Here is a 27,975-nt window from a genome sequence, read left to right on the forward strand (position 1 = left end):
GGACAACACCTGTGGAAAATTCCATTGTGGGATTGGTTGATGTAGCTTTCCGGGATAAGCCCAGTGCATGATGGCAACGTGCACAAAGTTTCATGACATTTTTATTTTTAGAGTGCACTTGCCTGGCAGGTAGTGCCACGAATGAAACACAAGTGCTGCTTTTGGGGCAAGATTCAGGCTGATGCACCCCATTGACATCTTTGGTGTGCCTTGCCAATTAGGAAAAGCTGATGCCAGAAGCCTAAGGCTGTTTCAAATCAGCACTTTCAAATTTATGCCATGTCTATGTATCTTCAAGAGTGCATATTTGAAAATGCCCGTGAGAAATGCCCTGAAAAGTAAAATAAGGATGCTAGATTCAGGAGCATGTTTGTGTTAAGGCCTTGGGAAATTTTGTGGATGTGTTTCAAACGATTTAGGTTTTGTAATAATTGGAGCATGTGGGGTAAAGCAGAACTCTAAATTGGGAACGGAACTTGCCACATCTGGCACAAGATTCAGGATGTCTTCAGGCTTAACATTTTGCTGACACTTGTGCCATAGCTTGTAGCCTAGCTGATTGCTGGGGGGTAATGTCTACTGAGTAGGGTGAGTTGGCGTCCCATGAACAACAAGCCAAACAAAAAACAACAACAAACAAGAAAAACAAGCTAACAATCACACAGCCTGCCGGTTTTTTCTGTCTTCTGCTGCGAACGCCATCTAGTTCCTAACGCGGCGAAGTCGCCTCACTGTGACTCCCTCCATCGGCTCTGGAATACTGCGCCTGGTCTCCGGCGTTTTGCCGGCCTGGCGGACTTCTGACGGCATGCATTCTGTGCCATCTGGATCGCAGCCAGGTACCCAAACGGTCCACCGGAAGCCAGCTCCGCGGCGCCGATGCGCGCGCTGTGCGGCGGAACGTTGGCTACAGGTGCTCGATACCAGCGCTCTAAGATGGCCGCCCACCTACAATATTCGGCGCGTCGCTGAATAGCTGAATGGCGGAAATTTAATGCCGGATTGAAAAAGATCCATTGCAGCCGCATACGCGCAGGTAAGATTGGCCAGGACTTATCTGAAACCACAAACGGATAAATTTCAAACGTGTCACAACAATGCTGTTTGCCGCTATGAGTATTTGCAAAGAGTCGACCACATTTTTTGCTATCAATAACACGCAAGACAGCAATAATAGCAAAACAACATCCGACCGCTTGTATTTCTCGTAATGCCAACCAGAACAGAATACACTAAAGCAGAACTCAAGGTCACAAACACAAATAACAGGCATAAACACGAAACATTTTGGAAGCATCAAAAGTAAGAAATCCAAAGCGCAAGTCGCTGTGGAGATCAACATCGCCCCAGCCCAAACCAGGCTTCTGGTGGGGCAACAAAGGCGTCACACTAAACGGCATCCGGGGTGGGTGACGGAGATTCTCCATCGCCGACGAGCCCGCGGCGAGTACGCTAACATTGTTCAAGAGCGCCGCACTGCTGACCCACAACAGCACCAGCTGTGCTCTTGTATGAGCCGGAAGACGGCTGCGGTACTGCTGGCCGAGATCGGGCCGACCAATACCCGGCAATCCAGCAGCTGCTCCACGAGCCAATAGGCGCTGCTCAACGCCTGTCGTCACGCTGAGATACCGTCAGAACAGCAATCTGTCTACACAATTAGTATCGTTTGCTTTCACTCAAGTTGAGCTGAAGCCTTAAAATAATCAAACAAATTGCTGAATCATGGCGTAAAACTGCTTCATTGCTACCTTGTCCTCTTGCTGTTTCTCGTCGAGCCACCTGACTTTTTACGGCGCTCTTGCTGCTGTCCAGAATGTGAATTATGACGGTGGGGGGGGGGGGGGGGGGGGGGGGAGGAGGGCTGCAATACAGGCAAAAAAGACCATCGTTATAGTCAAGCGTCAACTCCGCCTTACAGACGTCGCCCAAAGACATGCCTCACCGGTTAGAAGTCGGCCCCGCCCTGCTGCAGCGACCAGGGGCAGTACTGTTCGGCCAGCTGGTGGTACGCGGAGCCAGGCGGCACGCGGCGCTCGCGCACGTGCCGCCCCCACGTGTGCACCAAGTGCGAGCCGTTCACGCGCTCCAACACGGCGTCCCGCGCGTCCAGCTCCAGAAACAGGCTCCAGTTTTCCCATGGGATGGCGTAAAAGCACTGCCTGCGGCCGTGGGAGGGGAGAAGGTCAGGACGACGTTATGGTGACCGCAGAGGGGCACATCTGTTGGCGGGCGGGGACGGGGCACAGCTGTGCTGTGTGTGAGTGACGCAACATTTCGAATTCACCTGTCGAAGCATTAAAAACGGGTGCACGTGTAGCCCGAGATCCACGACGTCAACAGCATTACGCAGCAGCACGCCACAAACATACCCTAGACTGGAGGCACAGTCCACCCTGAGCACGTCATGTGTCGGATTACTACGCATCGTTCGAACAGAGGAGACCCGCCGCCTGCCTCAGCCCTGCTCGGAACGTCTCACCTGGTCGCGATCAGCAGCGCTGCACCGCCGGCTGACGCTCTGCACCAATGGCGGCGTCAGCTGGTCTGACACTTTATCTGGACCGTCCTCTCCGTGGACGTGGCATGCCTTCATCAGTCTCCGTCCGCTCTCACCGGCCATAGCTGATGCAGTGGTTCCCGCGCTCACCGGCCAAGGATGGTGTAAAGGCCCCCGCTTACCGTCCATGGTTCGTGTCGACGTCGTCCCGCTTTCACCAGCCGTAGCTGGTGCAGCGGTCCCCGCTCAGCGAATGGAGATGGTGAAGCGGTCCCTGTTTACCGTCGGTAGTTGGTGCATAGACCGTCTGCTCTCATTGGCCGTAGGTTGGTCCCACTCACCGTTCGTCGATGGTGTAGCCGTCCCGTTCTCATCGTCCGTCGGCGGTGTAGTGACCGTCCGCTCTCACCGTCCGTAGATGGTGTAGTGACCGTCCGGTCTCACCGTCCGTAGATGGTGGGGTGACCGTCCGTTCTCACGGTCCGTAGATGGTGTAGTGACCGTCCGTTCTCACCGTTCGTAGATGGTGTAGTGAGCGTCCGGTCTCACCGTCCGTAGATGGTGTAGTGACCGTCCGTTCTCACCGTACGTAGACGGTGGGGTGGTCACCGCGCTCACCGTCCGTAGATGGTGGGGTGACCGTCCGCTCTCACCGTCCGTAGATGGTGTAGTGACCGTCCGCTCTCACCGTCCGTAGATGGTGGGGTAGTCACCGCGCTCACCGTCCGTAGATGGTGGGGTGACCGTCCGCTCTCACCGTCCGCAGATGGTGGGGTGACCGTCCGCTCTCACCGTCCGTAGATGGTGTGGTGACCGTCCGCTCTCACCGTCCGTAAATGGTCGGGTGACCTTCCGTTCTCACCGTCCGTAGATGGTCGGATGACCATCCGCTCTCACCGTCCGTTGATGGTGGGATGGTCCCCGCGCTCACCGTCCGTAGATGGCGTGGTGACCGTCCGCTCTCAGCGTCCGTAGATGGTGGGGTGACCGTCCGTTCTCACCGTCCGTAGATGGCGTAGTGACCGTCCGCTCTCACCGTCCGTAGATGGTGGGGTGACCGTCCGCTCTCACCGTCCGTAGATGGTGGGGTGACCGTCCGCTCTCACCGTCCGTAGATGGTGGGGTGACCGTCCGCTCTCACCGTCCGTAGATGGTGTTGTGACCGTCCGGTCTCACAGTCCGTAGACGGTGGAGTGACCGTCCGCTCTCACCGTCCGTAGATGGTGGGTGACCGTCCGCTCTCACCGTCCGTAGATGGTGGGGTGACCGTCCGCTCTCACCGTCCGTAGATGGTGTAGTGACCGTCCGCTCTCACCGTCCGTAGATGGTGTAGTGACCGTCCGTTCTCACCGTCCGTAGATGTGGGTGACCGTCCGCTCTCACCGTCCGTAGAGTGGTGGTGGTGACCGTCGCTCTCACCGTTCATAGATGGTGGGGTGGTCCCCGCGCTCACCGTCCGTAGATGGTGGGGTGACCGTCCGCTCTCACCGTCCGTAGATGGTGGGGTGACCGTCCGCTCCACCGCCGTAGATGGCGTAGTGACCGTCCGCTCTCACCGTCCGTAGATGGGTGGGTGACCGTCCGCTCTCACCGTCCGTAGATGGTGGGTGACCGTCCGGTCTCACCTCCGTAGATGGCGTAGCGTAGTGACCGTCCGCTCTCACCGTCCGTAGATGGTGGGGTGACCGTCCGCTCTCACCGTCCGTAGATGGTGGGGTGACCGTCCGCTCTCACCGTCCGTAGATGGTGGGGTGGTCACCGCTCTCACCGTCCGTAGATGGTGTAGTTTCCGCAGTGGGTGGTCGCCAGCGGCGGGTGTCGGAGGCCACAGCCCTCGATGAGCACCTTGGTGACGACGCCGGGCCCGTTGTGTCCCCAGTTGTACGGGTCGTAACCCTCTGTCAGGCAGCTTGCCAGCAGCCGCGGCACGGCCGAGTCGCGGCTGAACTTGAGCACACCCGACGCCACGGCTCGCTCCGACTCCAGGCCTGCACCATCGTCCAGCGCTGCGGCCGTGGCGGCAGACGAAGGTCACGGGCCTGACCTAGATTGGCGGCTGATCGGGTCACGCGCCACTGGGTCCAGCAATCACCGGAGGACGCTGGTTACCCAGTGACGGATCGCAGGTAGCGCGCGAGACAGAGCAGGCCGTGCAGCAAAACAACATGCAACTACTACGGCAACAGCAGCAACTGCCCTATGCCTGCTACACATCACCATAGACAACACAAATCATCATCATCTCCAGAATGGCGGAGCTCGGAGGGGGGCAAGAGGAGGACAAATTGGGTTATAGAGGCTTTTCCCGTCATTAGGCCTCTCTTCGTCGCGTATCGGCCTGATTATATGCTCGGGATTCACTTTGCAGGCATTGGGGGCCACTTTTTGATTTTGTAGAGACATTTTGGACACGGGCGTCTATTTGTTTTCTTTTGTGAGGGTTCTGCCCCCCCCCCCCCCATGTGGATTTACCCCTTCCCCCAGTGTTAGCTTGGCCTTTCCATATTTTGGGATGGAACATTACAAAAACGTAGAAAAGAGATGACAATTATACAAAGACGATCTTCTTTCATTCTTGTAGTGACGTTGTCCTCCTTGTAGTGGCGTTGCTATGGAGGGTACAGCTGAAGAACTTGAAGCCGCAACCTCAATATTACGTCCCAGTGGAGGGGAAGCTTTAAACATTGGGGTTAACCACCTTATAATTTGAGATTTTCTGTCCGTCAAACGTTAGCTTTTGTCCGCATCCAAGCATGATGCTGGCGCCCCTTATTCTTTGTTGTAATTTTTCAGAGACATCACAACTAAGTTGCAACTTTTTATTTTCATCAATATATAGTTTAAATGATGGATTCAGAGCAGTCAAAAAATGAAAAACCACGCAGAAAAGAAAAATGTTGCCAAGATAGATTTTTGATATGGTTCCATGCCGAACATGGAGCCTCGCTGTCACTTTTGACACACGCCCGGGTGGCCGATTCGACGCCCTTCGCTCGGGTGGGAGGTCAGATTGAACCTCCTGAGATCTCAGGAACTAAGAGAGCTAGAAACACTAAATTCACAGGATGTCTTGACCTGTACGTGAACTCATTGAGGCCAAAGTTTGAAGTTCCTAGGTCATGACCTTCGCGTTGAGTAAGGTCAAACAAGGTCAAATTCCAGGTTAGTTTTCAAAGGGCCCCTAAAACCAAGGTAACTGTTCTATGCAAAAGGGCACACGCTCATTTAAGGTCAGTGACCTTTTTTAGTCTTTAAAGACCATGGTGACTAAGATCAGACGAGACTGCATTAAGTTTTGCATTTGAAAAAGCGACTAAGATTACGTTAGGCAGCATGTTCCTAAGAACAAAATGCTGACCCGAGTCATTTTTGGTCAATGACCTGCTGTGGTCTTAAAGAAGTCCGTGAAGGGTGTATAATGTGGTTCCTGTTATGAACAAATTGGAAATGGGCGCCAGAAATCACCTCAGAAAGCAAGCCCCAGTGTAATAATACAAGCTGGTTTTGCCTTTGGTCTAACCTTTATACCTGACCCTAGATAAATGTAACTTGTTCACTCAGTTGTTATGTTACCTGACAAAGTATCTCGGAAAGGTGGGCCTCGTCTAACACTTATTGGATCAGATTGAACGACTCCCTAGAAATTGCCTTCGCTGAAACCATGGCCCGACTTTGACCGACCATAGGTCAGCGACCTTAAAAGGTACATCTCCATTTTTGGTGCCCGACTATTCTCAACTCAATTGTCTACAGCAACGCAAAATTTGGCGCGGCTACGCCGCGCCGTTTGGAAACCATTTTGGAAAAAACCTTCGGGGGGGGGGGGTCAATTTGAGCCCCACCCCTACCCGAGCGTGTGTTAATTAGCCATCCCATAACTGTAATACATCGTCAACAGATCCACTTTGCCTCGGCCTCTTATCCGAATAGCATGAAAGGTCATTTAATGTGCAATGCGATTGCACGGCCGTGGGCTGCCCTGTAACCAAGCTTACACCATCAAGCTAACGGCTAAACGACCCTCGTTGGCGGACCACATAGACCACTTGTCCTGGAAGACGAACATGCCACTGACGCATTTCGCAACACTACGAACGCGGCCAAAATGCTTTGAGCGCTCTGTCGTCGTCGGGCTTACGGCCCGATCATTGGTGTCTTTGCGCAAAAATATACTTTTTGGCGGGCGTTTTTCACCCTGCAGGCAAAAAACTTGTACAAAGACGATGTCTGTAAATTGCCCCTTAATCATTTGTGTCGAATTATGTCACCTGTGACATAAAAAGCAGTCATCCTTGGCTAAACTTTGACAAACACATGGCACCATTAATTGGAAAAGTGGTATCGTTTTTGACGGCACTGGGCCTTTTGGACAATATTTCGAAACAGTTTGAGATTCATTCGTGTGGTATTTTATTTTTAATTATGTAGCTGCGCTCTTCTACCATTGCAGGAAATTCGACGATTCGAAATCAAATCGGACATTTAGGTTGCAAGGGTTTCAGGTCTCACGTGTATCGCTGTGTGCAGCAGGAAATGGTGAAATTGAATGCTGCGCAATCTTACGCAAATAATTCAAACTTCTTTGTAGGCTGGTCATTTAGCACGCTGAAGAACTAGTTCACGTAAAATTAAAATGACACCTAATATAACATGCATCCATTACAGAGAAATTTACGCGCACCTCACGCTGTGCAACAAAAATATGATAAACATACATGTAGCGGTTCTATGAATGACACATGCATTTGCTACACCACTATTAGAACAAACTCATCCTCAACGTTATTTTGACAGCGCACTTTTACTCACGCAATTCAAGCAGCTTGCTTTTAATCTTACTTCTACTCAACTATCAGTCAATATAGGCCGATTGTTGAGCATCCTCAATAATAATCATGGTATTATGCACAATTATTGATGCCATGGCGTAGGTTAAATGCAAAATGTGGTACGACGCCGAATTCAGGCAGACATTTTCCCGCAACGCTCGTGATTCGCACTAAAATTGCACTTTAGATGGAGCAGCATTCTACAAGGGAGGCGCAGCGACCTTCTCCAAGGACGACAAAACCAAACTAGAGTAGACTGTATAATTTACCGAGATGGCTTGGCCTCCAAACCTCGTAACTGTATTCATCAATGCATCCATATATCTATCACCATAATGCAGTCGCCTCATAGAAATGAAACAGATATGTTTGCTTACTGAGCAACGCACATATCAACGCTTTGACAACCCCTACCCTGGCCATGTAAAGTCGTGTTTGCCCTCACCGCCAGATCACACGTAACAGCTGAGCGCGTAAGCGATCAGCAGACTGCGCAGCTTGAGCCACACGACACACGAACGCCTGACATGTAATGCTGAAAAGCAACGGAGAACGGAAATAACCGAAGTCCTTAATGACTAGCCCTGTCCCGTATCCAACCAAGAGTACGTGCTGCCGGCCCTGGCCGCCTTCAAAGTGTGCCTTCGGCACGCTAAGGCGGCTTCTAGAGATCCGCCTTTATCCATATCAGAAGGTGTCTCCAGTTTCGCCTCCTTCCGTGGATTCGTCCTTGCAGGACTGCTATACTGTTTAATTTGAAGGTTTTTAAAAATGATAATACAATTTGCAATACAAACTGACACTCGTCAGAACAAAGTGTAAGTCCGTTGACACAAAATAAGCGGGGGGACATCATGGGCCACTCGGTTCCCCGAAACAAGCATAAAAATAGACACCCCTATTTGAGAGCGTTTTACAGCAATGTTGCCTTTGACACCGAGAGTGTCTTTGCGACCTCAAATGGGGAGCTTGTCCGCCTGGTCACGCCACAGTACCTCGGCAACTGCTGGACTCGTACCCACCCACGACTCGAAACCATCCCCGTATGACAACAGCACGGACGTCCGTCCCCTCCTGCTCTTCCCCACCCCTCTCCAACTGTCTCCCTCCCTCCCTCCCACTCTCTTCCTCTCTACCTCTTTCCCTCTCTCTTCTCACCGGCCAGTGAGCGGCGTACAATTACGTCCGTATCGAGGTAGATGCCGCCGTGGTGCAACAGCACTGCAATGCGCGCCGCGTCGCTCATGTGGACCACCGGCCAGGGCGACCGCAGCACGGCGCGACTCTGGTACCACCGCTCGAACGGCGTGTCGGCGAACAGCGACCCAAAGTCGAGCCGCGCCAGGATTGTGTTATTGCGCTCCAGCAGCCGGTCGGTGAGCGCGGAGCGGCGCAGGCGTGGCGCTGCGGCTAGCAACACGACGAGCATGCTCGGGTGCGCGGACGCCGCCGACTCAACGGTGCACCACTCGCGCGGGGTGATGTGGCGCCGGCCCGACGTCTCCAGCAGGAAGATACAGCCGTCGGGCGGGAGCGGCGGCGCCACAGGCACAATCAGCCAGCGCTCCGAGTCGACGGCCGCAAGAGGAGGCCCGCGCTCAGCGGCGGCAGGGTAGAAGACGGCCACGAGCGCCGGGTCGGGACGCCACCACACCAGCCAGAGCAGGAAGAGAAGCAGCGGCGCGGCGGCGCACAGCAGCAGCCAATGACGTCGCCGGCTGGAGCCGACGCACGCCCACACCCTGCCACACATCGGTACTGCACACGCCAGCGATCCGCCAGCGCCGACGCCGGCGGGAGAGTCGATCGATCGCACCATCTGTGTATGGTAAAAAGTGTCGCTCCTGTGGCCAGCTTGTTTAGGTTCGCTCCGCGATCGCGAGTGTCCTGTCGCCTTGACGCGTGACGTCACTCGGTGCACTTTACGCCCGGCGATGGTATTGGATCGTCCGTCAGATGTTATCAACACTATGTGCTAGAGACATCCACTGTAACCCGGCACACCTTGTGATCTGTTCAAGCTATGTAGCAAACGCGATGACGCGGACGGAACAAAGTGTGTTTTTCCCACCTCAAAATTCACGATGCATGCGGGGTGCGCTGTGTGCCGTCCGGGCCTTTTGGGCGCCGGCTGTACCAGCTGGTCACTCGTCCACCAACGGTGCTGTGACCCTCTGGTGCCGCTGCTGCATTCCCGCCAGATGCGATGGCGTTTCGTCGTTACACAACTGCTCGCCTGCTCCGCTTCTGCACCGTTGCCCCGGTCTTCTGTGTGATGCGGCCCTCTGGTTGGATGGTCATTGCTCCGATCTTCTGTCTAGCGCGGCCCTCTGGTTGGGTGGTCGTGTCGTGGCTCCGTTCGCGCCCGCAGCACCGCCAGTCCCACCCGGCGCGGCGGTCACGCGCGCACCTGCCGTCCGCCCGTCCTCCACCGCGCTGGGAAGCCGTCTGTCAAAACACGCACGCAGACCCACTGCTTCATGCAGACCAGCCCCCGCCCCGCTCCCCTCCCCGGCCTCCACTGTCGGCGCGCCGCGCGCCGGCGGTGACCTTAGGGGGACAAATTTATTGGACAACCAGAATGCCCACTTTCAGCACCAAATACGCACCCTGATCACCAACTGAGTCAGCAAGCCGAAACGGTCAGTTCATTACCGAAAGGCTATGTCATCACCAATCGTGCAAATTCATTATCAAAAGCTGGTTTCATAAGCCGACCAGACTTCAAGGCTACAGGTGAAGGGGATATCATCACCGAAGTGAATCACATCATAACCGAGAGAGCAACAGCTTGTCGCTCTCCGCAGAATAATTGAAATAAACTCCTGGCGATCCCATCCCACCCGTGGCGCTATAGGGGCTTAAGTCGCTATAAATGTGCTCGCAGGGGTACATCTAAGACAATTAGACACGAGCTGAGAGCATTCCAGTGCGAGCCCATAACGTAGGGGTGGTGGCGGGATGGGGTGGACCTCTGTATTCTCGATCTTGGCTGACCTTCTGTGCTCTCGCCTCTCGACAAATTTCGGGGAGTTCAAAGGGCAGGGAGACCGTGCCAAGCATCATGATACAAGCAGCTGTTTCCATAAAATTTTGCCGTATGATTGTAATTGCACAATGGCTGGAGGCCCAGAGCACACACAGCAATTCTGCTCAGCGTCAGCTCTCGTCTCAAACTCATCGAGTCAGGTTTTAAAGACAGTGACGACAACAACAAAACATTTTACCCAAGCCCGTATATGGACTACAGTATGGACGACAGGTAGGATTATCGGGCCACGTCTAAAACAGGGCCCAAGTCTCTTTTAAGGCCCGGACCTAGGGGCCCTGAGGGGCCACTATTCTTTTCTAGAGTACGGGACTAGTCAGACGCTTATATTGTCTCGTTTTGGATCATTTCTTTGTCATTTCTCGTATTTCCATCCCATGTCAGGCAAGAGGAACTCTAGCAACGCAAGTGACTTTCTGACATTCAGGGTCCCGTCCTGTCCCCCTTCAGCAAAATGAGCCTGTGGCCGACTAGGAGCCCCTTGCCGACACAGGCTCCCGTGTTAAGCACTCTGCGCCTTGTTACAGGGAGCCACCTTGTTTCATGAGTCCCACCAACTCAGGAGGCCTTCAGTGACAATCGCGGGCACCGCTCTTGTCGCTGCTTAGTAAATGGATGCCTTCTTCCAAGCCTTCTCAGAGCCAACTGCTCAGCCTCGACAGTCTCGGACCTACATAGAAGTCTTCGTCGTCACGGGAGCACCGACAGGCGCAACGAGTCCCTTTGGCTGACCTTTGAGGGCCAGACCTTCACCCCGGGGTCGTACCCCGGCCAGCCCTCTGGCCCTCCAATCTGGCCCCTGATAGTCTGTGCCGATGGTCCTGAAGGCCACTCAGGGCCTCGCGGGAGGATATGTCCCCACCACCACCAGCTGGCTGCGCTCCTGGATGTTTAGGCATGCACGAAACTCAATGCTAGTTAGCGACTCGCTCTCAGAATGCACATCCAATGTGATTTTTGGCAGACGTGTCCCGAAACGTTCACAAGTTGATGCCAGTTTGGTTTAGAATATTGCCGTTTTTGCTGGTGAGCCTAATATTTAGAATCTGGTGCAAAATCTAGATTTTCTACTGCATCTTGGTGATTTATTTCACCTATCTGGTGGAACCTCAGCCCAGCTGGTGGATAATAGTGTTTCTGGACACTTGCCTCGTATATGTGGTGAATTAAGTACTCATTATGGTTATAGAGTTTGTTAAAACGGCGTTTCAAAACATCCATATTGGTGGCAAAACTTCAATCGGTGGTAAATTGTATGTTTTGGTGCGTAGTCATACAATTTGGTACGGAGTTTATTTAGCCCTACAGAGCCTATTTTTGGTGACGGATTAATAAGGAGCCGTGACCTTTCTCTCTCCTGACGTCACTCACGGTATGTGGTCAAACAGGATCGTGACGGCTACGAGAACGGCCATTGTTCTAGAGAGATTTGCGGGCAGAAATGTCTCTATCAGTGATTAATTCTTGATGCCGCTGCAATCTTGTCCGTTTGGCCCTGGATCGAGATCCTTGTGTTTTGCGTGGTGTTTCGCAACTGGTTCACAGCGGTGAAAACGGACGGTTTTGTAGAAAAATTTGTGAACAGAAATATTTCTAGAGATAATTTTCGAAAACGCTGCAATCACTTTCGTTTGACCTTAGATCGCGGTTCTCATGTTTCGCGTGGTGCTTTACGCCTGGCGATTTCTGCGAGACGAAATCAAGGTCGTATCCAGGGGAAAGGGGGCAAACGGGCCATGCTTCCCAAAGATGGCTAAAGTTGTTTTTCACAAAACTGAGATCTCTATAGTCTAGGCCTAGAAGAAAGCAGAGTAACTTTTACTAGGGGGAGTTTAGTGGAAACCAAGAAGAGTTTGGTGGAGATAAGGTTCGACAGGCGTCCTTTGCGGTGGCCCTGATGAATCACACTTCATGAACCGCGCGGGCGCTGTCATCATGAGCGGCGGCTGACCCAAACCGGCTCACTGGCCTCCAGTCAAGTCTTGACAAGACCGGCTAGACATACCGTGACTGTGTAGACATACATACATTCATGTACCACACACACACACACACACACACACACACACACACACACACACACACACATATATATATATATATATATATATATATATATATATATATATATATATATATATATATATATATGTATATACATGTATATATGTATATTGCTTATTTCAACTTTTGGTTTCATTCTTGTTTTGTTTTCACACCAAGTGAGTTTTCATTTCTAATGGCAAACCATTAAGTGATTGATGACTGCTGACCTTTGACTGTTGACATGAAATAATTTACCGCAATATTTTATTTCACGAATCTTTTTTTTGTGCGGAACTAAGTTCCGAATGGTGCGCATAAAGGCCGTTTAAAACCCAAAAGTAAATGTCAAACAAAAACGGGTCGTAGCGGGCCCGCGCGGTCACAAAGTCGCAGGAGACCCGCGCGTCCACCAAGCCGCGTCAGACCCTTGCGGCCACCGAGCTGCGGCAGACCCGCGCGGCTACCAAGTCGCAGTCGGCCCGCGCGGTCACCAGATCCCAGAAGACGTTCACGGAAGCTGCTCTGCCGTCTACCTCGGGCCACGGTCCACGGGTAAGCAGACTAAAGCTGTACCCCATCAGCAGCATGCCCGAACGCCAGTACGGCAGCACCAGTGCGGCCGCGTCGCGGTTCGCGTGTGGTAGCGCTGGACCGCCTTCATCAGCGGCAGCCAGCTGCTCCGATCCCCTCCCGGCTCCAGCGGGCTGGCTCCTTTCCCAGGTGTCGTTACATCAGCCTCTTCTGTCCCATATGCGCCAAACTCGGACCATCCTCCTCGGACTGTCAGCATGCCCGGCCACTCCTCTGACGAGGCCCACACTCTCACCGCGCGTCCCGACAGCGGGCGGTCCAAGGACCGTCCTCCGAACATGCGTTCCTCTGGCGGCGACGTCTGGATGTATTGCAGGGTAGCCGTAGTCACGGTCACGTCATCCCATCGTCGCGTGCGGACGCCTGGTGGCGAAGAATGGAAGTATCGTTGTCACTGCTGACAACAGGTGAAAGGGTACTAGGAGAGGGTGCGGCTAGAGTCCTTCAATTTCCTCGGGCATCAAGAGCAGTTTGATGCCTTTGTGAAAATATCAAAACAGCTGACATCACTGAGAAGATTTGACAATGGCTCAAATCTGGCGCACTATTGACGTTTTTCCGTTGTGCACAGCGGATTGGCGCGCCCGCGGTGAATGTGTGTAGGGGCCTTCGCATTTTTGTCGTAGCAAGGCTGCTGAAGAGCACGCAAATCAACGACTAACGAGCTAGTTAGATAGGCTGAAACTATTCTTCAATTGTAATGGCAAACTATTTTTATTATCAGAAGATGATTGAACTTGCCTCATGGACAGTAATATCTAAGTAGCTCTGTCCGATTGTGGTTTTGATGTTCAGTTTCCTTTGTCAAATGGTTCGGGTCAATCCCATTGTGAATCTGATGTGAGAGTAAGATCTCCATTGCCATTTGTGTAACTACTGGTGGGATGGAGAAGGCATCTCGAATTTCCAACTATCATTTTGTTGTCATTTTTTGGTTTTCATGTCAGAAACTACTGTCTGCATCCAATGCCACTTCCAAAAAACTAGGTCAGTGGTAACTTTGAGCTGTAAAAACAAGTGTAACTAAGATCATAATGAGCTAGTATTTTTAAAGGGCTGAGATTTCTTTGCTGTGGAAAGAAAGATCATTCTGGGAAATGATGTGTAGTCTGAGGTAATTTTAAAACTGTTTTGCCTCTGCTCTGTGCATGTATTATGACGTTTTTGCTGTGGCAGCTATGTGCTGTAATTGACGTGACGCTAATCTTGATCAGATATATGCGGCTGCTGATCATTCCACCCTACAGCTTTCAACAATGGTAAACATCCCATCTGATATATGGTACCTTTATGACTTTATCACATTTCTATGGCCTCACATGCCATCTGCATGGAAAACCTGTTGGCCTTTTGCATTGGGTAAAGAATGAATGATACCAGGGAATAGGACATTTCAAATAATTTATTATGACATATAAACAGGGTATCAAGGAAGACAGCAAGCACGTGAAGGTCTTCAGATGCTGCCACCCCGAGTTCTTCCAGATACACCTCAAGGCTGGACCATTCCGCACAAAAATCCACTGCACACTCCTGGTTACTGCACAGAAACGAGGAATTGAACGGGCTGTTTTGAAACTGTTTACCTCCCTGCTCTGTGCATTTTTTCTCTGCTCTGTACATATTCAAAGGCCCGTTGACCCATGGCACAAGCAAAGAAGCAACTGTTTTGTATTTGAATGGAAAAAATTGAAAAAAGCGAAAAGAAAAGAAAAAGAGCATACATGTTTAGGAGCTGTGCTGTGGTTTGGGGCAGTTTGTGACCTCGTGCACTTTCAAAGGTCGGCGTGCGTCTAGTCGCAGGAGTATGACCACCAGGTGCACCGCTGGCCCGTCGGATTCTGGTCGGCCTAGTTCGACGAGGCTCAGCGGTAGCTGTCCTGTCCTGTTTCGCCACGCCGCGCAGTGGGCCCACCGAGCTGGCGTAGCTGGTGCGCCGCGCCAACGCCAGCTGGTTGCCGCCCCCGCCGCCGTTGCTACCTGCCCAACCGGTTGCCGCCCGTCGCCCCGGTAGCGGTGCCGCTGCCGCTGCCGCTGCTGCCCCGGGCTTGGTGAACGGCGGTGGAAGGGCCTACGAGGTGTGCCAGTACCTGCAGCGCGACCATCTCAATACGCTGCAGGCGCAGCCCGACTCGGAGTGCGCTGGCGTCGTCGCACGCCCCGGCTGGCGAGCTGTCCCTGCCCAGTGTCTTCTTTCCGTTGATCGAGTGCCGCACGTCCATTGCCGCGGCTCAGTATCACGACGCGGGCTGGCAAAAGTTGCTCGTGCGGAACAGTATCGTGATGTGCGGCGTGGACGGCCTGGTGGCTCATCACGCCCGCCAGGACTGTTGCTTGCGCGCCCGAAGCAAGCGGACTGCTGCGTGAACGACCACCTGACTACCCATAATGAATGGGTAACCGGCTGGCCCTTTCTTGCCGTGTGATTCCAAGTGACGACGTTGGAATGTGCTCCAGACAGTTTGGTGTAATAGTATCTCTCAAAAATGCTGTTCACAAGACTTGTGTCCTGGGATTATCAAGCAATTTATGCCGACACTTACACTCTGCTGGGCTGTGTGGATCGGCATCCCCTTGGATTAGGTAAAAGGTTGATATCTCACATTGCTTAGTGTGTTGGTAGCCAGGAGCTCAGGAATAAGGGCGGGTGGCAGGGACAAAGAATAGGCGCCAGGGCGTCTCAGCCCGATTTTAAGGGCATGAGGCGTTGCTACCATTGACGTTGACTGCAAATAAATGATCAAGAAGGGCTGCCCGACCTCCTGCCTGCCGGGGAGAATTCGGTAGCACATTTCAGTAGGCATGATCCTTATCGTTTGACGGAGGGTGCTGTACTGCAGTCGCACGGTGCGAATGGGCTTGGATCACTTATCACCGGTGGCTGCGTAATGTGTGGATGCACAGTTCGGGGTTGTGTAGCTGAATCTCGCAACCGCTGACCAATTGTGGTAGTGTTCGTCTGCGACGCTCCGGCATTGTTTTCGGATCTAGCGGTGACCAGGCCCAAAGCCTGATTGAATGACTTTGGATATTCAGAAAGGCATCATAACACGGTCAATTACACATTCTATTACATGCATGACGCGTACTTTTGCCTGTTGATTATGGCCATATTCGAGCATCTTTTATAGTTTCTAGCGTCCACGGTGCCGTCCCATGGCCTGGATTCAGTACAGTGTTCTGCAACTACTGATTTTTTTGCCAAAACACTTGCCCCCATGTAAACGTGTGACTTTAAAATACATCGTGCTCTTAAGATAAAATTGGCTTTCAGGGAGCTAGAGGACTTTGGGATGCGGTCAACAGTCATGCCACCGCATTAGTACCTCTTTTTTAACAGATTTAATCCGAACCTTTTGAATGGATGGATTCATCCTGATCCCTACCATCCCATTCCGCAACTCCATGTCAACGGCAAAATTCGATGGCAGAAAGTCAACGTGATGCAATGTGCGGCACAGTCTGGTCCTGCTCTCTAACATCCCCTGACCTTTCACGTGTCCGCTGCCACGGCTGTGGCCATACCTGTCAATGTGAAATAGCGGCTGCCGAAACCGACTCGAACCCATCCCGCCACTGGTAGGTGAACCAGAAGCCAGGCATTCTAATCAACTGAAGCCATTGGATGGACTAAATGGACAAAAGGTCAGTTACACTATTTAATCTTCAGAGGCTAGATTAGCACATCCACTTTGCACCCATTCTCACACCTTACAACTAAAATGAAATTTCCAGTCTTATCGCAAAGCAGGTGTCATTTCCTTTTCAGTTGAGGGGAGAGGACTTTGCTTATTAACTTTGGCATAGCCCCCCCCCCCCTCCCCTCTCAATTTGAGAACAAGCTGAGCAAGATTGTAGAGTAAACCACATTATGTTGAATCTCTTGAGGGCAGGCGATGTTGTTTTTCGGTGTTCAGCCCCCCCCCACCCCCCCACCCCAACTGAACAGGGATGTAGTCTTCCAAAACTATGCCCTTGTTGTAGGCAGAACATCTTGCATATGCCAACCTATGAAGAAAGTCAGCAACATTCTGACAATCTTAATTCTGTCTTTTCAGTAAATGCAAGACAAAAAGATTGGTGATAATTTGGACATCATTTCCAACTCCAGGCTGCAACACTACTACTTGACAAACTGAGAAGATTCATTTTCAATTGACAGCCATGGTAATTAAGCATATTTATTAATATCAAAGCTAATTCTGACAGCCACTCTGACAAGGACTGTAACGGAAAATCACCTGATCATGCAGTGTGATCCAAACTGTCAGATGTTGTCTCTGTCATGTTGATGTCAGCTGTTGTCTGATGTTGTTCCATATTGTCAGATGACTAAATGGTCTTCATGCATTTGGTCTTTACACAGCACTCAACTTTACTCAGGAACTGAATACACCAGAGCAGTGCTAGGGTCCTGTTTCTCATTTTCAGTATCTGTGTCACACATGCATGTAACAAACCCAATCTTAGTGGTGTCAAGAAAGGGAGCCACGCCACTCAGGGGTGGAAACAGTGACTGCTTTTAATAGAGAATTGGCTGACAAGTCTCGTCCCAACCACTCAAGATCAATAAAAATGTGCATGTATATTCTTCACACATTTACCTCAGTTATTCCTCATACAATTTTGGTTACACACAAGCCACCAAGGACACTGTCGTTTCAACGTTAAATAGCCCTGTGGAAAGGTTGCTCCAGACGCGCGATAAAGCTTTGAAGGGGTTTCGAACGGGGGAGCGGCATGACTGCGCACGAGCAATTTCAACCACTTCTGATCATCAACCACAGCCTGATCAACCTCCCCTGCTGCTTTCATCGATTCTAGGTGTGTTACAGATACGACAGGGAAATCAATGACAAGTCTATCAACCTTCTAGTGCATATCAACGCGGGTTTTATCCAAGGCTATTTAACTGGTTTATCCGTGTCATTAAGCAATTACGTCAGGTAATGCGCTAGAACTGAACAAATATCAAGTTCTTCTTGTGGTGGTATTCTTTTTCATGTTGTCTTAAGCAGAAATTACAAATGCTTTTGAGAGGTGAGGAAATGATGAAAGGTTTAGTCGCACCCCGAACGACTGAATGTGCCCAAATAGGCCATTAGATGGGCACCCCGAAAAGGGTGTAGGTTGATAAGGGCTTAAAATTTCCAGTTCACAACTTTTCCAATTACTGAGTAATTTTTAGGACTTCTCATAAGTCCTTCACGTTCGCTTACAACTGTTCTTGGTAGGCTGAAAGTCCAGAGATATCCAGTTTTATTGCGTTTTGTGTCAAAAAACCGCACCTGTTCGGCCGACTACGCCCCCCCCCCCCCGGAGCCAATGGGTCTCTTCGGGGCCCAACGGGGGGGGGGGGGGGGAGGGAAGGGCATGCCTCGTGGCCTCCCTCCTCTGGATCCGCCCCTGCTTGTTACCTTACGTTTTGGGGGACACTTTTATCATTTTCCACTTTTTGCCCCTCCTCCGAACTCAATTTGCCCCTGATCTCAGACTGTCGTGGGGAGAAAGTGATTGATCCTAAGCCTGAAGTGACATGTAGGTGACCACGACGAAATCTCAAATGGGAGCACCGTCAATCCGATATGGGACCCGAAGGGCTGGCTAATGTCATTGAGGGAGCACAGGTCGGACCCTCAGATAACAGCCAGAGGGCCCGTTACACCGATTGGACCCCGGCCTGCGTCTGGGAGCCCGTTTTCCCAGGCAGGGACAAGTCAGTACCCACGCTTTACATTGGTCGATGCACCCCGAGCCAATGAGGGGCCCCTGTGTCGGCCAAGGGCACACAGCGCCTAACCGGAGGTCCGGTGTTGACAAGAACTCCCGAGTTGGTCAGAGAGTGTACGAGGGTGCGTGAAGAGGGACCGATGTGTCCTTCAAGACTGACGATAAACGGGCCGATGGAAGGCTGAATGCCCGTAAGGGTCGACAGGGCTACAGGCCATCCTGGCCCGTGTGGTTGTGATCGCAAATGGCAGCCAATATGCCTCTTTCGCCGAATGTGGACCCCTGGGACAGTGCGGGCACCTGTTTCGGCCGGAGACCACTATCATCGAATAGTTGACTCCGTGTTGTTCTGATCCCTGAAGCCCCATTCCTCTAGCATGAACAAGACCGAGGCCCGCGATTTGCATTGGTCGCAGTCCCTACAAAAATGAGTGGTCTTTTGACGGTCAGGCCCCCATAGTGTCCAGCAGGAGGTCCTGTGACGGAAAGAGTCCCGAGTCGGCCAGAGGTGACCCGGGGCCCTTGCGGGGCCCTTCACCCCGTTTTAGGGTCCGTTGGCCAAACATGGGTCTCTGTGCTAGTTATTGGATGACCTGCCGGTTTTCAGAGATCTTGTTGCCCCAATGAGGGCTCTTGCGCATATTCCAGGTCAAATGCCCCAGCCAGAAGCCGCCAAAGCCCGCCTTCCACGCCCAGGGAGGGCAACAATGTAGGACGTACACCTGTGAGGGCCTCCGGACGAACCCATCAGCCGAACCCGCCTCCATGCAGCCAGAATGGCAGCTGGTAGACATCCCGGCTGGGGACGGAATGATCTTTAAGTAATTGCCCGGAAAGGTCGTGTGCACCTAACTTTTCGCTCATGTTTACACATTTCACAGATTACATTACACATAATATTTACACATTTTACACATTACATTACACATAATGTTTACACACTTTACACATAACATAACACATTATGGTTCTAACACAAGCTGCTGACCTCATTTAGATTTACCGTCAACCTTCACGGGATCCTCACTATTTCTGTAGGGTGTGGACTCCCTTCCCCTGGGGGGACGCGATTCCTCCATCTTTAGTCCTCCCTCTGGCATTAGAAACTACGCTGCTGTGCGGTACGAAAGGCCCAAAGTAGAATTCATTCCGTTTAGAATTGAAGCGAGTTGGCATCACCACGCCACACCTATAGACCATGAAGCCACCCGCTTAACAGCAGCCGTCGTCGAGATTCGAACCCGAGATTACCACGTACGAGACCAGTATGCTAACCATCCAGCCGCTGGAGACACGGGTCCGGCAGCCGAAAATTTGTGTTCACAATAGGACTGGTTCAGAGCGAGTTGATGGATTTCGTGATCGTTTGATGCCTATCACGTATAGAAGCCGACTTTTCGCATGGGATTCTGCATGTTTGCACTTGCTTTTCTCTAAGGCTGGCAATCCGCATATGCTTCACACGGACAACCATCTGAAAGACTTTTGGAGGGTACGTAAGCCCGTTGCGTAGCCACCCTCCTTTTGGAGGATTATAAGCCCGGTGCGCGGCCACCCTCCATTTTTTAGGGTGCATATCCCGGTGCGGAACCGCCCTCCGTTTTAAAGGGTGGTTCTTGATTGCATTTGTGCATCATCGCCAAAATGCACGCACAGCCTTGCATTTTATCATGCTTGACTCATTTTCATTTTCGATGCTCAGCGGACTCCTCAAATTGGCGTAAATTTTTTACACAAATGCGGTTTGATCTCCTGAGCACAATGAGCACAAAATCTGGGACCAATACGCCCTGTTACCGGAAACATCACGATATGAAAGATCACAATAAAAAGTGCGGATTTTTTTTCAATGTTTTCCAAAATCCGTGTTTGGTACATATTAGCCTTCTGATGACGCTACACGGAAAATTTCAGACCGGTGCGCTGTATCAAAAAAGTTATAGCTTTTCAGCATATATGAGCAACACATCCTCGAGAATATTTAGTACGCATGTTTGCTAAAAGAGCAAACGGTCTGTAATACCGATTCGTACTAAAAATTACAACGTTTAGTACGTATAGATACTAAAGAGAGCAGCCCGGTAACCCAGGGCTGACCAGAGAAAATGAGGTTGCGTAGATGGATGTCGCGAATTTATTTTCTTTCGATGAGAGTAGAAAACCTTCACCATTTTGGTCGATCATTCAGATGGAATTTAAAGTGGCAGATCGGTTAAGCCCAACTGGGGCCCATCTGGGGTGGTTAAAAAGGCCTCATCTGGGCTAGCTATAGGGATCCGGTTACATGGGTCCCATCTGGACTGGCCCGTGTGGGTCTCAACTGAGTCATCCAGGCGGGTCCCGACTGGGATGCCCGGGTGTGTCCCATGTGTGTCCCAGCTAAGCCCCACAAGGGCCCCACGTGGGCTTCTATGCGGGACCCAGCTGGTTGCCCATGACATGCCCGCATGGTCCCGAGGTAGCAAGTCAAGGTGGGCCCTATTTGGTTGCTTATCTCGGACCCATATGGGTCCCGGTTGTAAACATTGGATAGACTTCATGAGTGCCCCGGTTAGGCCACACATGGGCCCACAAGGGTCACCCCTATGGGACCCAGATGTTTGCCCATGACATGCCCACATGAGACCGAAGTGGACAGCTCAGGTGGGCCCCATATGACCGCCCAACAGGGACCCATATGGGTCCCAATCGGAAATGCTGACTGGGAATTGAGGACCATGACACACTTTTTGAAACGGAAAAACGGAACTGTAACGATAAGAAAACTGGCTCAAGCAAGCAGCAACTCAACCCTTATTTTAGAGGGGACCATGTCCACATCATATCAATTTCAGTAAAAAAGCCGCCTCTGCCATTTTTTCAAAAACCAAATACCAAAAGCATAAATTAAAAATAACAGCTAACTGCAAGTTGCCAGAGGCTCTTTATAGCCTCTGGCAACGTCCAAGTGAAATGTCGCGATCGCCGAAGTGTTTTTTTTTGGACCTGAAGGCTTATATGTAAAAATCCTTGGACACTTGGTTGCTGCACTTGACATTTCCAAGCATGCTTCCTGCGCACGCAAGCAAGCCGCACAGCTGACTCGATGACTGCTCGCAGGCTGCATCTAGTCGTTTAGTCGGTGTGCTCGGTCCCGTACAAGCTACCAAGACCAGCATGCGGTTTCCTTGCAATCTAACGCAAAATTTGACTTTTGAATCTGCCAAACGTAAATAACGAACCTTCGCAGATGATTATTGGAGGCATAATTATTCGTTGAATAATTTTCCCTCGGACGAACGTACCCTTGTGCTCCAAATACCTTCAACAGGTATACACCTTATGGTTTGTGCCCACTAGTCCCGGTATCACCGCGTTACATAGCAAGTTACAGAAGGCAAGCGCAGTACTTGGTGTGAGATGAGTACGCCTTTAATGATTCTAATCGCAAGTCTCGCCCCTGGAAAGCTGACGATTCATTCAAACGCGACTAGCAAATACGAGCTTGTTCATACGCCGTGTAAGTACAGGCCATCTTGCACATCCGGGCGCCTTGAACAGCTGACGGCCAACCTTTTTGCGCCGATTTTGTCCTTCGTTGCGTCTTATTTTAAAATTTGGCTCGGATCACTGGAATGGTAAGGTAGTCGGTGTTTTTCTGCAATTTTCCTCCTGTCTTAATACCGAATCAGTGTTTGTGCAGAGAAAAAGCATTGCCGCTATTACTATGTAAAGTTACCCACTTTGCAGAGGAGTTCTGAGCCGCATACAACTATATTGCTTTGCTTTTATGGATTCTACCGACATGTAGTGAAATTCCATGCAGGGGCATGATTTCAGTTCCACCCAGGCGTTGGATGGTATTTGCCATTTGAGCCAGTTTGGTGTAGTTGCATATACCAGATGTGGCTACAAGTTACTGAGTATTTGCACGTATCTTGTGTTCTCTGTGACCTGTGATTTAGTCGCCAAATGGTGTGCACGGTCCAGAAGTGTACTTTCACAGACTATTCTTACGTTTGAAATGGGCTGAGATGGATAAATGGCTAAACTTATTCAGCAGTTGGGACTAGAGCTGGAGCCCACTTTTTGAATAAAAAGCTTTACCCATGGCAGGACTTTGCACTAATGTGGGACTATTTTAGATCGGTTCGTGCGGTTGTGTTGAGATTTCATCCCCTCAGAAGGGATATTTACGTAATTGCATCCAACGGTAGGTTTGACAGTTATTTAGCATGGTAGCCTAGTCTTGAAGGTAAGACATGTCATGAATTATATGTCCATGTAATGACACACATTTTATAGCTGGAAAGCCTAAGATAAAACGTAACTTTTCGATTTTGGCATTCATTTCCAAACGAATGGGACCTTTTCCATTGGCATTGATTACCAGCAATGGCTACTTAATTATGTACAAATTTGTAGATGAGAAAGCGCAGGTGGGATCATTCTAGATGTTGAATACACACCAATACCCACCAATGCCCGCCATGTGATCAGCAATACTCGCTAAGAACCCTGCGGGCTTTTAAGCTGCGTCTTGCAAGCCTGTGGGCTTAACAGCGGCAGCACTAATACGCACGCAGTGGCCTTCGTCCTGCTGTCGACGCTGCTGGTCGAACTTTGACCTATCAGCACATCGCCTTATTTCCAGACAGTTTAATACATTCGTTGGAAACTAGTGGTGTATATGATTTCTCATGGATAAATAAAGAACGGAACTAATGTGATTTTCATAGTCTGCTTTGTTCGTAAATATACTGCGGTTCTGACGTAGGTGGGCGTTATGGTTTATGTGTGCGTAATCATCCCACGCCAACTCGACGAAAAGTTGTGAATGGCACGTATTTATATCGTCTTCCACATATTGTGGAAGATCAGAACTGGTTCAAAGGTGCTTAATGCTGATTTGTTGTAATATTCCATACATATTTTCGTGGAATATCATATTATAATTTTTCCCTTTTTGGAGGATGCGCATCTCACAAAAACACCGCTTCGTTGTGTTTTGCATGCAAGGAAGCTGCGCAGATGCGAGACATAGAACAAGATACAATGGTTGTGTTACGCTATTTCTGTGTTCTTATGCATGTGGTAGATGATGAGTAATGATTCTTATGTCGGCGTTTGTACAGCTACCTCGTAAGATATGGGCAAGTTTCGGCGGTGACCTACTGCTTTGAAGTGAGCTGCAAACGCTAATGTTATTGGCGTAGGATGGCCACAGAGAACCCTACCTCAAATGGGGTAGTTAACTACATCCTTTGGAGCAGATCTTTTCGACCATACTTAGCTCCAAAACATGAGCTACCTTCAGATTGGTCATTTTCTGTAATATTGCCACTTGCTTATGTCAACACATTATGGTGCACTCAGTATTCCAGTTAAAAAATTCTGCCCCCAAGTATTAACGAGCTGCCCCAGATTGGAAACTGCGTCCGCCTCTGTCCCAGTGAGATCTTGCCAAAGTCTGCCGGGGTGTGCAGACCAGGTCAAGGGCAGTGTGTAAAGACAAGAAGGCCATGAGGTCGGGAATGAAGTTATCCTCTTTAATTGGGTGGTGAGTGGAGCTCCAGTTCCCCTTTCTTAACTTAGGCTCGAACCTCTCCCTCCTCCCCCCCCCCCCCCCTCCGCCTTGAAGAGATAGTTGACCATGCCCTGGAGGAACCTGCATGTTGACATGACTTAAGGGTTATGTTAAGTCGTTTTCCGATGCTTGGCCTCCACCCATCCCCTAACTCATTTTGTGAAGCTACGCCCATGCATAATATGATGCTACCACGATGGTTTTAAGACGTAATACATTGCTATAAAAGTTGTCATTCTGCAGGCTTTTTGTACCGTACTAAGTTGTGTTTTGGAGCTGCTAATGAGTTGCATGTACAGTTTTATTACCCAAGCATAAACCTGAATGTTGACATGAAGCATGAAGGAAAGAAGCTTTGTTTAGAGTAAGGTTTGTGTTCGACTGAGTTGTAGTTTTGGGGCAGCACGTGATTTTCAAAGCGCGGAGGACTGGAGAGCACTAATAAGAAGCATCAGCTTGTCACACTGCTGATGTGTGGGCTGCCTATGGTCTGAGACTTAAATGCCCAAGGTTTCAGTGCGTGTTCCCAGATTTTGTCGTTGCTAGCCTCCATAAGGCCGGTGCCAATATGCATGTGAACATATCTTAAGCACTTTACATCAGCATCATGCAACTTCCTAAAAAAGCTGGATGTAGAGTTAGACACGTCCACACAGTAGTTGGTATAGGGCAAACATAGTTGTGTTACAACATTAACCAGCGCACCGCTTACCCAGATCTTGGCAACTTTAGATGCTGCTATTCGCAGCTCCTGACCTGTTCTACCTCATGACAGTTGCTATATAAAACAAACGTTATGAATACAAAAAGACCTCATCACAAATTTTACGTTACATCATTCTTTTGTTTTGTAAGATGACCCTGAAATGAAGGCTTCCATGATAACAAACAGCCTGGGTCTCAGATCTGCCACTGACACGTAACTTGATTATAATGTAAATGAAACGGCTTATATTACACGTATGTCCTGTAATTTGCTTACATCATGGCATTTGCTTCGTGATGTCATTTTTCAATCAATTGTTTGATCAAAATGTGACATTTTAGAATTGCTGGACAAAAATGGCAGCTAAAGGCTTGTATACAATATTGTTTTGGTTTGTCTTTTGACGGGATTGCTGTGTAGGAGCATTCAGTTACATGTTCTACACATATTCAGCATCAAATAAGCATGTTGTGTTGTAGTGTGTTCGGTATTCATTTGTTGAAATTTGGTGGAAGACTTTGGTAAAAATAGTGCGATTTCCTTCGTCATTTCTGCCGTGTCTATGTGCCTGTATTCCGGTCACGGTTCTAAAACTGAGGGTGATATTGAGTTCTCTTCTTGTTTCAGACAACAGAACTCCGCGTCCGGCACCAGCTCACTCACATTACCCTGTTGTTATTGCATCATGTTGAAGAGCAGCAGCCGGTGCCTGTACCTGCGGTTTTTCCGCAGTGCATGAACCCTCCGGAAGTCTTGTCCCAACAACTCTCGTGCTCCCGACGCACATCACGTGGCGGCGCCGCTGCCTAGTGCTCCCTGCAGACGAAGTCGCTGGAGCCGGCCTTTCTGTGCCATGCTTACCCCCCTCCGCGTGGGAAATACGTGATTCTGGCCGCCGATGCCACCGTTGGCTGTGCCCGGTGGCTTTGTTCGGTCAGCGATCCGGACCGTTGCGTTGAGACCTCTGTGCCGACACATCGGGCGATCTGGCTCCACCTGACGTGAATGTGAGTGGAATGGCCCGCTACGTTATTTTTAGTGCCCTGTTAGGAAGAAATGAATGCGAGCCATCTTTTGCTGGCGGTCCCAGCGAATGACACCATCTAGAGATGGCGGCCGTTTTTGTTGCTTTCCATGCCCATGAATCCATTGCTGTTTTACATTTTCCACATGTCCGCTTGTGAGCGTAGTTGAATAAATCTTGTCGTTCAGTGAACAGAATTGCGATAAAATCAAATAATCGCATGAAATTATCCACGGCAGGGAATCAAATTAATGACGAAGTTAGAGGATGCGTTGCGGGCTTTTTCACTTTTCACATCATTTCCAACTTGATATTCGTCACAACGATCCGTGTGCTCGTGACCGTACATCTCGACTGGAGTGACGACGAATGCAAATTCACCGCTTCGGGTCACCTTGTGTAAAGAAGGCTTGTTTAACTGTAATTTACAACCCAAAAACTGCCCGACAAGGGTCTACATTTAACCAAAATGGAAGTTTCATATTCACCTGGCCCTCCCCACCTCAGATAAGTATATTGTGCGCAATGATACACCTGTTTTCAGGTGTAATCCCGCAAAACCAGCTGAGTGCATAACGAATAACAATATTACTGAAAGCTATCCACAGATGTACTTATAATCGTCTTGATCCTTCCAGATTCCACCCTATTTTCCTTACAGACTTGATGAAGTGAAAGGAGTGGATGGAGAAAGAGAACTACGCGCATAATACAGTTCCATTTATTGGGTCACAATGGTTCGCATAGGTTCCAATCAGGTACGTGAAAATCGCTGACATTGATAAAATGTTTAATGGTCGCCTTGACCTCCTGAGTGGTTACAACACTGCGTGTTCTAAATGTTAGGCCAAGGTGGTAAAACGTAAGATGCAATTTGAACATCTGTAAAACTTACTGAATCACTCGTTATCATGGGATTCCCTCCCATTTGTTGTCGCGATGAGAGGCACATGATCGTTTACACCCTCATTTGTTATTGGTTAAAACCGTCATGTCATTAGGTATCGAACACATTACAACCCATCTTGGTGCCCCGGATATCCTGCTGCTGATAAAAAGTATGTCACGTCGCATGCCGCCAATGTATATACATTGTCTGCAGACGGTAAAAAAGCGTCCCTCTCTTACGAGAGTAGAAGACTCATATCAATGCCTACTCTGCGTGAGAAGAGACTGAGATGCTCTCATTGATCAAAGTTTTATTCAACGTATGCTTTCAATGTCGATTGTGATGAAATTTTGCGCATTAAAACACTGAAAGAGGATATCGTGTTTTAGTGGCCTAGACGTCTTTCAGCACTGCCGGGTGTGGAGACAATTTGTGGACGATTTGTGGGTACACTTCGCTGCCTCCCAATTTTTGGAAGGGTCCTTCCAGTACCGCTTCTAATGTGCTCCTCGTCCTTACTGCCCTGTCTTTCCTGCATAAAATATTTGACCGCTCGCTAAAGGCGTAAACTCTTCATATGACCTTGATGACATCATGCAACTGCCAAGCCAAGTTCGCGCATCACCTTAGTTTATTGTTAGGGTCAATAAGTAATTGAATGGGATGCAAAAGCGGTGATTTGAAAACTGATAACGTAATTTTCTATAATTGTGCAGAACCTGTTTCTTGTCTGAGTGGTGCGATTTGCATTAAAAGGCACCATTACCGCATCGAGCACTGTCAATCACCTGCGCTCGCGTCCCGGCGTGTCTTTCGCCAGAGGCATTGTGCAGAGCTGGTAAATGCAGGCAAATTTGAATGCAACATTCGGTGGGTGTGTGGTGTGAGTTGTGAGTGGAAGTTAGCTTCCTCCATACCTTAGCCGAGGCATGTAGATGAGGCATACCCAAGTTTGTACAGGTTCCTGTCCAGCAGTATGTGTAGTGGTACGGCTGTCAATGGGGCATGGGACTGAATATCTGAACTCTGAACATTTGTTTTTTTT

At 50.0% G+C, this 27,975-nt stretch overlaps 1 protein-coding gene across 1 annotated transcript; it reads right to left on the reverse strand.

Moving 5' to 3' along the window:
* Positions 1-1,171: 1,171 nt before the first annotated feature.
* Positions 1,172-9,787, reverse strand: LOC119095483 (lactosylceramide 4-alpha-galactosyltransferase). The gene is made up of 3 exons (XM_037218315.1): positions 8,488-9,787; positions 4,269-4,506; positions 1,172-2,162 (listed from the first exon to the last, which is right to left on the reverse strand). The coding sequence occupies exons 1-3, from the start codon at positions 9,146-9,148 to the stop codon at positions 1,949-1,951; spliced, it is 1,113 nt and encodes a 370-aa protein (XP_037074210.1). The 5' UTR covers positions 9,149-9,787; the 3' UTR covers positions 1,172-1,948.
* Positions 9,788-27,975: the final 18,188 nt, after the last annotated feature.

Source organism: Pollicipes pollicipes, unplaced genomic scaffold (genome assembly GCF_011947565.3).
Source record: "Pollicipes pollicipes isolate AB1234 unplaced genomic scaffold, Ppol_2.1 Scaffold_4219;HRSCAF=4965_pilon_pilon_pilon, whole genome shotgun sequence".
Lineage (NCBI taxonomy): Eukaryota > Metazoa > Arthropoda > Thecostraca > Pollicipedomorpha > Pollicipedidae > Pollicipes > Pollicipes pollicipes.